The sequence below is a fragment of the Echeneis naucrates genome, chromosome 1 (assembly GCF_900963305.1).
Source record: "Echeneis naucrates chromosome 1, fEcheNa1.1, whole genome shotgun sequence".
In the NCBI taxonomy this organism is placed as follows: Eukaryota; Metazoa; Chordata; class Actinopteri; order Carangiformes; family Echeneidae; genus Echeneis; species Echeneis naucrates.
The window spans coordinates 21,187,226-21,199,398 of record NC_042511.1 but is presented as its reverse complement, the minus strand read 5'-3'; the positions used below and the strand labels follow the sequence as shown (position 1 = coordinate 21,199,398).

Sequence of the window (12,173 nt, the reverse complement as noted above, 5' to 3'; positions counted from 1 at the left end):
AAGCTTTACCATCATGATCCAACTGACAGAGAGTCATTTTATTAAAACATCTTAACACCGCGGAATAAGGGGGCGGGGGGGGGGGGACTCCAGATTCAAAAAGTAAGGAAGCTATTAGGACTTCATTTTTGCTCTTTATAAAATGTTTTATTTGAAAATTTCTCCAGGTCTTTTTTTTTTTTTCAAACTGTTAACGTGCATATTAATGACTTTGTATGTTTGCGTTAACAAAACCTTTATTAATAACCTAACTCATGCAAGTGTAACCAGGTTTTAAATCAGCCTGTGGCATTTACCTGTAAAACAGATCACAAGGTCTGGAGTCACCACACCTATTAATGATGCCCTGGTTTGAGAGTGAAGATAATGTTATCAAGATGTATTAAGTGACACTGAATAACTAATAAATCTTTAACTGTAAATATCACTGACTTTACAAAAAGAATGATCGACACATACACACTTGTCTTGGGTTTTTTATTTAATTATTATTATTATTCAGCAATAAAAGTCTGGCTGAAACAAAAAGAATAGCTACAGCTTTAATTCCCATTTAGTTGTACACAACTCCTTGTGCCTTTGAGCTCATATTTTCCTCAGTTTTCTTTCACTCATCATGATCCTAGGTGATGGACAGTTCTTACTGGTGGGAGTGGAGATGGAGTCCCGACTCAGGCCTCAAGTCTTGAATCCAACCCCCAGTCCCCCAATCACGCTGGACAACACCGTGGTTGTTGCCTCAAAGCATTTACCAACTGCTGAAAAATGTAGAAAAGATAACAAAACAACTTGACTCAACCTGGGCTATTTGTGTCTGATAGAGTGAAACAGGAAACTCCAACTTTATATTAACCTAACTTATTAATATTAAGGACACCTTAAACATCCTGATGTTCATTCCTGATACAATTATTCAGGATAATTGTATCAAATGCCATGCTAAAATAACATGTTTATTACATTATATGTGCAGAAGAGTTATACATAAAACCACCAATTTTTAAGTGGGTTGTACAAGTCTTTCAAAACTGACTAGTGCCATTATGATAACTTACCATACATTTTAAAACTCAGACATTATCAGATCATGAGTCCAACTCAACATGAATAAACTGTTCACTAAGTATTTGATGGTGTGCTATAGAATGGGCGATCAAATTAAAGATGAAAAGTTGAACATCTTAAATGATCACTAATAGTGTGAATACTGGCCAGAACAACAGTATTGAAATTTAATGTGACATTCCAAAGAGACAGTGATCTCACAGGGAAAGTCAGCTTCTTCAAATGGAACCATCTTAGAAACTGTCCACTAGAAACTTAGGCGTCTTTACCATATTTGTCTCAAACTGTATAAGAAAACTAGGAGGGCCCTGATATATCCCATAATGCACCTGGTGATTTTCCTTACAAGGACACCATCGCCATCCTGTACACATGACATCATCATTTCCCCTACAATGTATGGCATCAGTATTTAATTTGCTTCCTGACATCATTACCTGTGCCTTTGATCTATGATGTCACATTTTCATATCAGTAAGTAGGCCGCCCCATTACAGAATTAATCAGTTTCCAAAGTCATTTCAGAGTCAACCATTGGGAACAGAAATCTTCTGAAAATGAATACAAGTGCAGCAAAGCAAAGTGAAGAACCCGTCCAGAGCCTCCAGACCATGGTCCATGAAGGTGTTAACACGACTGTTTCAACTGAAACACAGTGTGTAGAGACAAACACACAAGCTGCCACAAAAATGCAAGAACAGGCAGGCAACTGCTGTTCCTGCTGTAACACAGCCTAAAAAGGTATCAACAACAATACCACTGTCATTACCCCAAGCTGTCTTTGCGGAGACAAAGTCAGGTCACTTATTCTACCGAAGCCAAATTAACCCACTAACACAAGACCACAGTAAAAGACAAAATCCTAGAAATATGAACAACCAAAGACTGGGAAAAAACAACCACCAAAAACAATGGAGTGGCCACTTTCAAGGACCAAGGAGCATCACCTGCTGAATTAATGTCTGCAACCAGCAACAACTCCAGCCTGGATGCCAGGCTACACCACAGCATGTAGCTCCTTTCCAAGTCCACCCTGGATACCAGGCTACACCACAGCGTGGAGCTCCTTTCCAGGCCCAGCCTAGATATAAATTAAGACCACAGCTTGCCGCTATTTCCCAGGTCCATCCTCCAGTCCAGACTACACCACAGCCTGCAGCTATTTCCCAGGTCCAGTCTCTACTCCAGCCCTCACAACAGCTGACAGTAACCACCTAAGTCCAACCTGCAGTTAATACCAAACCACAGCAGGCTGTGAAATTTCAGCAACAACAGGTTCCTGTCTGCAATCCCAGTGTTGGATCTGAGACCACCACAGATGGGACAAAAACAGGGTCTCCTCCCAACTCCTAAGAAACTGCCAAATGAGACCATAGAAGAGCTGGTAAAGGATAGGTTTTTCTTGGAAGCCCACATAGACACTATGAAAAAAATTATCAAGCATCACACACAATTAGCAAATCAGGAAAAGGAGGCCCTGTGTGGTGCACTGTCCAAAAAGGAAAAAGAAGAAAAAGAGGCTGGCTGAAAAAGCTGAAAAAGAAAACACAGCAGAGTTCGAGACACGTCTGGCCATTCAGCTGAAGAAAACAACCACAGTCCACTCTGCAATTGCCACCATCACAGGTGACCTACTAAAATCAAGGTGCCAGTGGGAAGGAGAGAGGTCTCATCTCCTGGCTGAACAAGAGCAGACATCTTCCAGACTTATCTGTAGGAAACCTCTATGCTCAAGGCAGCATTGATGAAGACACAGGAAGACCTGGAGAACCAGCAGAGTGAAGAAAAGTCTCATGTCCAGGAGTCTGATGAGGTCCTCAATCAGGCTGTGAAAGACCAGGATGAAGTCAGAGCTGAATCTGCAGATGACCTGATGAGCAAATTAATAAATCTGGAAGAACAGGTTGAAGAGGCTGAGAAAAAACAAAGAAATGTGGAATCCATGTGGAAATGATTCTGCCAGCTCTTCAAAAGGAGCTAAAAAGATCCAACATCACACTGACCTCTGAACAAGATCACTGACCTCTCCACCAATTCTCTCTTTCTTTCTCTCTCTCTACACTCCACCCAGAGCCTGGTACCCCCTGCCCCCACCCCCTAAAAATAAATAAATAATATACAAAAAAATTACTTAGTACTTATTTTATTGTTGTTCTAACACAGGTGATCAATGAGGTTGGTCTTTGTTAGTGTTTATTGGTTTGGTAAATTATACAGACTAAAAAGTCTCAGTGCCCTTTAGGTCACTAAATACCAATCAGTCACAGTTTTTGGTTTTTGAATGACACAGTGTGTTGCTGCTGACCATATCCCCCCTAGTATGGCCACTTCCAACATGACAATGAGCTGCAACACAAAGCAGAAGTCACACCACTCCAGCTTGATGAGTATGGCATTGAGTTCACTGTACCTGAGTGTGGTCACTTGATCCGAATGCAGTAGAACAACTCAAATGTTTGCTGCTGCCATGGTAACACATCAACTTTTGCAGTCTGCCTGTCATCGTATTTAAAGAATTTTAATCATGCATGTTCACACGCTAAGGTCTTAATGTTTCTTGGTGCATGGGCATCCATTGTTTTTGATAAATTGTTTGCACTTTTATTTCTGCCCACATATTCAAGGACATACCTTTGAATATTCCCTCTCATGCAAACAAAGCCACCTGAGATGTGGCCTGTACGACACAAAAGAAGTAAGCCTACACCTTGAATTACTTTCTTCTCTCCAAAGCACATTTTGAGAGACACTGGTTATTTATAAGCTATATTTGATGTAAACAGAGGATCAGTGGCACAACCATGAGGGCAGAGGACAGATAATTACACAAGACACTGATAGACAAATGGCTCTCTTTAATGCATTCAATGGGGTTTCGATTTTGTCCTGGTTTTCACAAAAACCAGGACAAGCCACAATTATGTGAAACCCACATGTAGATGTGTGTTTGGGTTTTTTGTTTTTTCTGGCTATTCTTTGTTTTAATGAACACTGTTAATTTCTCTGTCTCCCTCGGCATGACTGTACATACATTTACTATTTTTATACACACTCATTTTTACACACTACCAATATACTGCAGATATAGGTCGAGGAGGTGGGGTGGCTGCAATATTTCAGTCAAGCCTATTAATCAACCTTAGACCAAAATCTGGCTGCAGGTCTTTTGAAAGCCTCACTCTTTGTCTTTCCCACTTAGACTGGAAAGGTGAAAAACCAGTTCTGTTAGTTACAGTATACCGTCCACCTCGTCCGTACTCAGAATTCCTATCAGAGTTTTCTGAGTTTATATCAGAGTTAGTACTCAGTACAGATAAAATCATTATCCTGGGAGATTTCAATATACATGTTGATGTAGAAAGCGACAGCCTTAGTTCTAGGTTTCTTTCCCTACTAGACTCAATTAGCTTTTCCCAGTATGTGAATGAACCCACTCACTTCTACAATCATATCCTTGATCTTGTTCTAACATATGGCATTGAAATTGACAAGCTAAGAATTCTTCCCCAAAATTCTCTCCTGTCTGACCATTACCTTATTACATTTGAGTTTACTTTAATGGGCTCCACAGCATTGAGGAATAAATTCAGCTATAGAAGATGTTTATCTGAAGCTGCTGTGGCTAAATTTAAAGAGAACATTTGGTCATCATTCCCAACAATGCCATATCTAAATTCAAATGAGGATTTCTCCCATATGCAGGTTGATGACCTTGTGACTAGCGCTATGGCCACACTGCATTTGAATCTCAACAATGCCGCCCCTCTCAAAAAGAAAGTATTCAATCTGAGGAGGCTGGCTCCCTGGTATAATTACCAAATCCGTGCCTTAAAGCAGACATCAAGGAAATTAGAAAGAAACTGGCGTTCCAGTAAGTCAGAAGAGTCTCACAGGGCCTGGAAAGATAGCCTAAAAACATATAAAAAAGCTCTCCGCAGTGCTAGAAGTTCATATTACTCAGCACTCATAGAAGAAAACAAGAACAACCCCAGGTTTCTCTTCAGCACTGTAGCCAGGCTGACAGAGAGCCATAGCTCAGTTGAAACAGTGATCCCCTTAGCTCTAAGCAGTGATGATTTTATTAACTTTTTTACAGATAAAATTATCACGATAAGAGAAAGAATTTATCAGCTCTTGCCTATGTTAGATAAAAATCCCCTACTGAATACAGCAACTCCTGAATCAGCTGCGACGCCTCTTTTACATCTGGAATCATTCTCACCTCTGAATCTCTCAGAGCTAGCTTCTATGGTTTCATCATCCAGACCGTCAACCTGTCTATTAGACCCAGTACCAACTAGCCTCTTTAAAGAGATCTTTTATTTAATTGAGCCGTTCATTCTAGATTTGATTAATCTGACTTTATTTCTGGGTTATGTACCTCAGGCACTTAAGACTGCGGTCATCAAATAATAAATCTGATATAGCTAGTATAATAGCATGGCAAAACAACAAAAACCACAACAGTTGCCTATCTCAGGATTTTCACTTTTTCTCAGAGATTGTCAAAAGCAAATGAAAGAGCTTCAGTCTAAACCTTAAATGATACTTGATCCACAGAAAATATTCAGTTGATCGATCCATCCATTCATCCATCCATCTTCTACCACTTTTCCATTTCTGGGTCGCGGGGCTGCTGGAGTCAATCTGAGGCAAGGGGCGGGGTACACCCTGGACAGGTCATATTCAGTTGATCATTTAATAATTTTGCTATTTGATTGAATTCTATACAACATTATCAGGGGAAGAAGATTTTGATCTTTTGAGAAAACAAACAATATGGAGAAGTCACAATGGGCTTTAGGAAATTGTGATGGGGATTTTTTAGACATTTCAACAACCAAACACTCACTCACTCATCTTCATCCGCTTTTATCTGTATCTGGGTCGCAGGGCTGCTGGAGCCAATCCCAGCTCACATCCGGCGAGGGGCAGGGTACACCCTGGACAGGTCGCCAGTCCATCGCAGGGCCAACATTCAAGGACAAACAGAGACAAACAACCACTCACGCTCACATTCACACCTACGGTCAATTTATAGTCTCCAGTTAACCTATACTTGCAAGTCTTTGGACAGTGGGAGGAAACTGCACAGAAAAGACCCAAGCCGGGAACCGAACCTGCGACCTTCTTATTGTGGGGTGACAGCACTAATTGCCATGCTGCCCACCAACCAAACAGTTGATCAAAAAATAAAATAAAATAAAAATGAATAGATTAGTTGATGTTCCCCAACATCACTCCAGTCTTTGTTTTTTTTTTTTACATGGAGGTGAGAGGATTGTCTATGATTTAATTCTCTCACACTGACGGCTGTCTTTTTTTCTATTACTGTACATCGGCCTCTCCTAGTATCTGTCTCCTCAAACAGGAGTGGTCCTTCTATTTGTAGCACAGTTTCCAGGCAGCATCTCTGTGTTGTTGTGAGCAGCCGCTGTAGTTAAATCATCCACAGCCATGTTGATCTTACCGTCTTTGATTGGCGGTGTTAGGGCATAAAGCATGAACTCTGACCTCACTGTCACTGGTGCTGGTAAACCTGCCATGCTGGTGACTTTGGAATCATTGGACAGGGACAGCTCTCTGTCTTGCACCAGGGATGCTTGGAAAGAATGTGAGGTTGAGTCTCCTGCACTGTGGTTGCTCCTGTAACTGTTTCGACGGCAGCGGTTCTGGTAGTACCGGTTGCGGTAGTAAGATGAGCTGCGGGAGATGGGCAGCTTTACAACTGAGGGTCGGCCTTTAGTGCGCAGCTGCCTGTGCTTTTCTATGAACACGTGCACAGCAAGGACGCCCACCATCTCAGCCAGCACAAAGGACAAAGCCCCAAAATAAAAAGACCAGCCATAGGAGTAGCTCTTCTTGTTGTCACTCTGGCTGGGGTCACCTGAGTTGGCTGATATGTACACAATGATGCCAATGATGTTACTGAGACCTGAGAGGAATGAACAGGAAGGACATTGCCAGTTAATCAAATTTAATTTGTATTGTAACTTCCGTAAAAGTAGCACAATTAAAGTACTTCACAGATCGTACCCCTCGGTCCTTATTGAAATTGTTCCATTAGCTTGGAGCATAAAAACCAAAATATGCCCAATTAAAGCACAACATATATGTCAGAGGCAGGTGCAAACCAACAAAGTGTTGTATAAAAGTGGAGGAATTTTGAAACCCTCCTGCCATTGCAAACAACCCACAATTGTTTGAACTTCTTCCACACATGAGCTTTGGGCTTGGGAATTCTATAATGAACATGTCTAAAGCACAAAAAGACAGCTGGTGTTGAGATATAAATGTTGTTTCTGACCTGCAGAGACAAAGAGTATACCCGCGCTGAGTATGACGTTGTAGCGTGACTTGTAGAACTCACTGGCAGCAACACACACACCTCCGAGAAATAACAACCCCACGCTGAGAATGGGGAAGAGGCTGGAGGCTCGTACGGCTCCTGAGAGAGGAGGGAGAGGAAAACAAAATGAGTCATTTCCAACATTATCATTGTTTAATATGATGGCAAATATAAATTCTGGAGTCTGATTGGTTGGGATACACTGATTAAGGTTTTGTTTGCCGAAATGAAATATTAAAATGTAGGTCAAGATAGCAGTGTCTGTCAGATTTTTGAGAAGCTGTCCAAATTAAGTTTTGGCAATAGAAAGAATAGAAAGATTTAAAACAACTGTTTTCCAATCATGGAAAATACAATTTATACCCTATGGATCTCACAGTTATATGTCTTATATATGTTACCCACGCAGTAAATACTCTGCAGCATCCTGCTCATAGTCTGCATCTTCAGGAAAATGATCAATGTCTTTACAAACACCCTGAAGCGTTCCTGTAGAAAGACAAAAACATAAAAGTACATCCTTTTAATAACTACACCACTTTAGCTGTTGGACAACGTTTTGAACTCACTTTAACCCAGTGCACTTATTACATTTTGTTTTATTTCACATTCATATTTTCACCTTGAATTATCCTACACTAAGGAAATTTAACTAGGAAGAAACAGCCAACCTGACGAGGATGGGATTTGAACCCATGGGTTAGCAGTCCATCACCTTAGCCACTCAGCCACCTCGTCACTTAAAGTCACGGTTCTGATGCTTAAGCTGACACATCACAGTTTTTCTCAATTTTCTACACCCATTTTCTGGTACTCGGGACACAATGACCACAACATGTAACTTATGCGCCATCCCCCTGAACCAATTCTGCGAAACTACAAGCGCAATTCCTGCTCAAATTGCAGTTCTAAAACACTGTCATTCTAAAGTTACTGCCCTTACTATGTACACTGACTCATATATATCAATACATTACTCAATGACTACAGTAGTACAGTATTGCCTTTGGACTGTACTACTGGACTGGAAAATAAAGTATGTGTCAAGTATTTGGGAAATGTATTCCTACACAGTATTGACAGTATTTTAGTATTTCACCATACATCAGCCAGTGTGCCATCATTGAAGTCTCTGGCCAGGGAGCATCACAATGTGTGCATCAATTAAGCACCACAGCGTCATCCATCACCGTGCTACCCTTGCCCCCTACAACACTGCCCATCTGATCACATTCCTGTACACCCTACACAACACACTCATTCTTCCAGAGTAGCTCAGGTACGTTGTCATCCAGGACAACGTAAGTTTCCACTGGGCTGCTCTGGTTCGTAACTGGTTCACTGCCCACCTACGCATTCCTCAATCCTATCGAGGAATATCTTTCTGCCTGGAGATGGAAAGAGTATGACCGAAATCCACAAACCGTGCACCCCTTCTCCACGCTGTGGAAGACACGTGGCGATGTAGCAGTTGGTGCTTTTCATGGCTGGATTGGCCAAGCAAGGAGATATTTCCCCCGCTGCTTGGCCTTGGCCTTGTCCTTAGATGGTGGGAGGAAACTGGAATACCCAGAGGAACAGGCACAGGGAGTACATACAAACTCTGCACAGAAAGGACGCAGGTCGGGAACCAAACCCGCGAGCTTCTTATTATGGGGGCGACAGCGCTAACCACTATGCCATGTGCTGCCCACCGAGCAGGAGCTTACAGTGAATTAATAATACTGTTCCATTGATAACAAACTAGGAATTAAGTGCTTTCTGAAGCACCATTTTGGATGTCATCAGACAACATGTGAGATCTTCATTGACACAAGCTCGTGGGCTAAAGAAGCTTCAGAGCTGCGTCATCACCCACTCTGCTGCTCTATATTTTCTCATTTTTTAAGTGAATGAAAATATTATCAACCATAAACTGTCCCTTGGATCACTTGGCACACTGACTGTCACTCTAATCAGCTGCAAAGGCTCTGACACACTTCAAAGCTGACCCCCAACCTGCAATGATTCAGAAATTGGCCCAACTGGATGTTTCCCTTTATCCTTTAGTCATGTAGTGCCTTTGTATATTTGCACACAGGGGGATATATTGATGAATGTGTCCCTATGTGCTGCACTGATTGAACAGTATTGATGGTGTGACTCAGTCTCCGTGGCAACCAAACTCATTGGGTAGCTACAATTCGGCCACAATGAACAGGTCAGAGAGAGAGGGAAGGCATTTATTCAAATTATTGTGAGGAGAGATCAGGTCCCATGTGAAACTGGGACCCTTTCCTTTCTGCCATCACTCTGTTACTCCGAAGGATAATGTTATCATTGCTTTACATGAGAATGACTAAGCTCTTCATCTTTGTTATTAATAAAGAGACTGTATTTTTCATAGTGTGTCTTTACAGCGAACCAGACAAACCAATACTGTCACCATCATTATAATGATGGAGCATAACGTTCAGACAACTTTCAGCTTCCCATCGTTCTTTCTGTCTGTCTGTAGGTGGCTTCCTCTGATAAGGAGACATTGACACACCCACACACACACACACACAGATGAATTGTTGAGGTATTGATGTCCTCTGAACACTTTGTTACTTTTCCATTAAACCGTTTTTGAGCTGCAGGAGTTTGGAAGGGCTTCAGAGGATTAACAAACAAATCAAAATGGGGATATGGCAAAGGAAAAAGAGAGGTGCTGTTAAAAAGGAATGAATAAATGAAAATGTAATTTCACTATAACATACAACCAGGTCTTAAACTCCTTTCCCTCCCTCATTGCACCTTCTTGGACCATGCTACCAATCAAAAAGTTAATTGGATGTGCTGCAGAAGATACTTTGTGCTTAACAAATCAGTCTGTCCTTGTAGAGATAATTTTGTTTTTAGCTTAAAGGCTAGCTGGAGGGGCTAGCCTTTATTTCTACGTACATATGTGAAGTGTACGTCTGCTTTTAAAAAGTGTTATTGAAATAAATTTTACTTTTCGTATTTAACATTGAAGCAGGTATAGATTTCTTTTAAACAAGTTATATTTGTAAAACACTTGGGTCAACACTGTTTCTCTTAATTCCATGCTTAAATTTTAGTGTAGAAATTATTATTTGAATACTTCCATGTCTCTAAGTCTGTAAGTGTTACATGAAAACATACATAGATAGACTTATGTCGGCTGCATTTCATCCATTGTTAGTAATTATTTTTCAACAAAACACATTGCCACTAATGAAATGGGCAGGGAATGCAATTGTTTTAAAACAATCCCACACTGTGGGATGCGCAGAAGAAAATTGCACTTACAATACACTGTCAGGGGGCATTTTTCTGCATCAAATACTTTTGATACTGAATGTACATTTTACCACTATTCACTTGTACTTAAGTCAGTTTTAGTTGTTTATGTGTAGTTTTTAATAATGCAGTATACAACTCTGAGCACTTGAGTCATGGACTAAATGGAAATATTAACATCCTAAATTTGGTTGTGACTATAGAAATGCTAGAAAGGCAATGCTCCCCAATACTGAAAACAATAATCTTATAATATGATTGACATGTAGGCTGTCACTGTGTTATTAGCCTGTAGACATGAAGAGGGTTCATTAAAGGCCTGATGTGTGTGTCAGACCTCTGGTCGCCTGTTTTGGGTTCTTCAGCATGGACTGTATGACAGTAACACTTGTGGTGCAGTCTACTCTCCTGCTGCCCTCAGAGTTGTGGAGGTTTTTGTGGTGTGTTGTGTGTTGTACCCTCGGTGCAGCAGGTCCTCCACAGGCCGGAATGGGTCAGGACCTCCTCGTTCTTCCGCACCGTGTCGTTGTCGCTCAGGCTTTTGGAGCGGCACATCCCCCGGGAGTACAGCCAGTAGTCGGTGCCGACGGCGATGGTCATGAGGCTGAAGGCGCAGAAAGCCCCCGCCGTGGTCAGCAGCATCATCACTCCCCGGTTGCACAGCCTCATGTCGGCCTCGTCTTCCTCAGACTCTGTTGGAAACTTCTCCTCTGTGTCTTTTCTCTGAGCACGTCCAGCCAGCTGAAAGTGACGGAGACGAAGATATTGTGCGCATCTTCCGCAACCTGCGCTGAACTCCCGTGGGTGGATAACCGTGCGGGCTTAGGGACGGAACATTTCTGTTTTGTTTTTTTTAAGCTACTTTCATAATTCTACAGAGCTGGAATGTTTCCACTTCAGGGGCCGCAGTTGAGGATCAGAGGATGAGGCTGTTCTGTCAAGAATAAGAAAGGAAGAAAGAAAAAAATGGAGAAAAGCCAACATCCTTTAAAAGGACACAGCAGCAGCAGCTCCTCTGGACAGTGTAGGGAGATCAGCTGTGCAGGATAAACCCGCCCTCATCTGGATCAGCACTGTGTTGACCAACAGTTCAGCAGCTGCACGGACAACATCTACAGACTGAGCAACAACATATTGGAACAACCCAGTTAGGCTTTTCAATGAGTGCAAAAATCCCTGCAGATCGTCATTTAACCTACATTTAAATCAACAATAATAAACGTGGGTTAAATCCTGACCCACTATTAGACACACAACACAATTAAAAGTAACTTTATCCAAAGTAGGTGGTTCAGAGTTCAACGATGTATTGGTGAAATCAGACACGTGGCTTGGAAACTTTAAACGTAGAGTCCACTAACACTGGCAGATTCACGAAAAAGCTTGTGCATAAATAGCAGATTTTCAAGATGTAACTTTAAGGACAAAAGTTATTATAAATTAATAAACATATGAGACACTTTATGATTCTAAG

The 12,173-nt window shown here is 41.5% G+C and overlaps 1 protein-coding gene across 1 annotated transcript; it reads right to left on the bottom strand.

Moving 5' to 3' along the window:
• Positions 1-6,428: 6,428 nt before the first annotated feature.
• LOC115042852 (voltage-dependent calcium channel gamma-3 subunit-like) lies at positions 6,429-11,371 on the bottom strand. The gene is made up of 4 exons (XM_029501095.1): positions 11,158-11,371; positions 7,820-7,903; positions 7,373-7,513; positions 6,429-7,000 (listed from the first exon to the last, which is right to left on the bottom strand). The coding sequence occupies exons 1-4, from the start codon at positions 11,366-11,368 to the stop codon at positions 6,429-6,431; spliced, it is 1,008 nt and encodes a 335-aa protein (XP_029356955.1). The 5' UTR covers positions 11,369-11,371.
• Between the last annotated feature and the right edge of the window lie 802 nt (positions 11,372-12,173).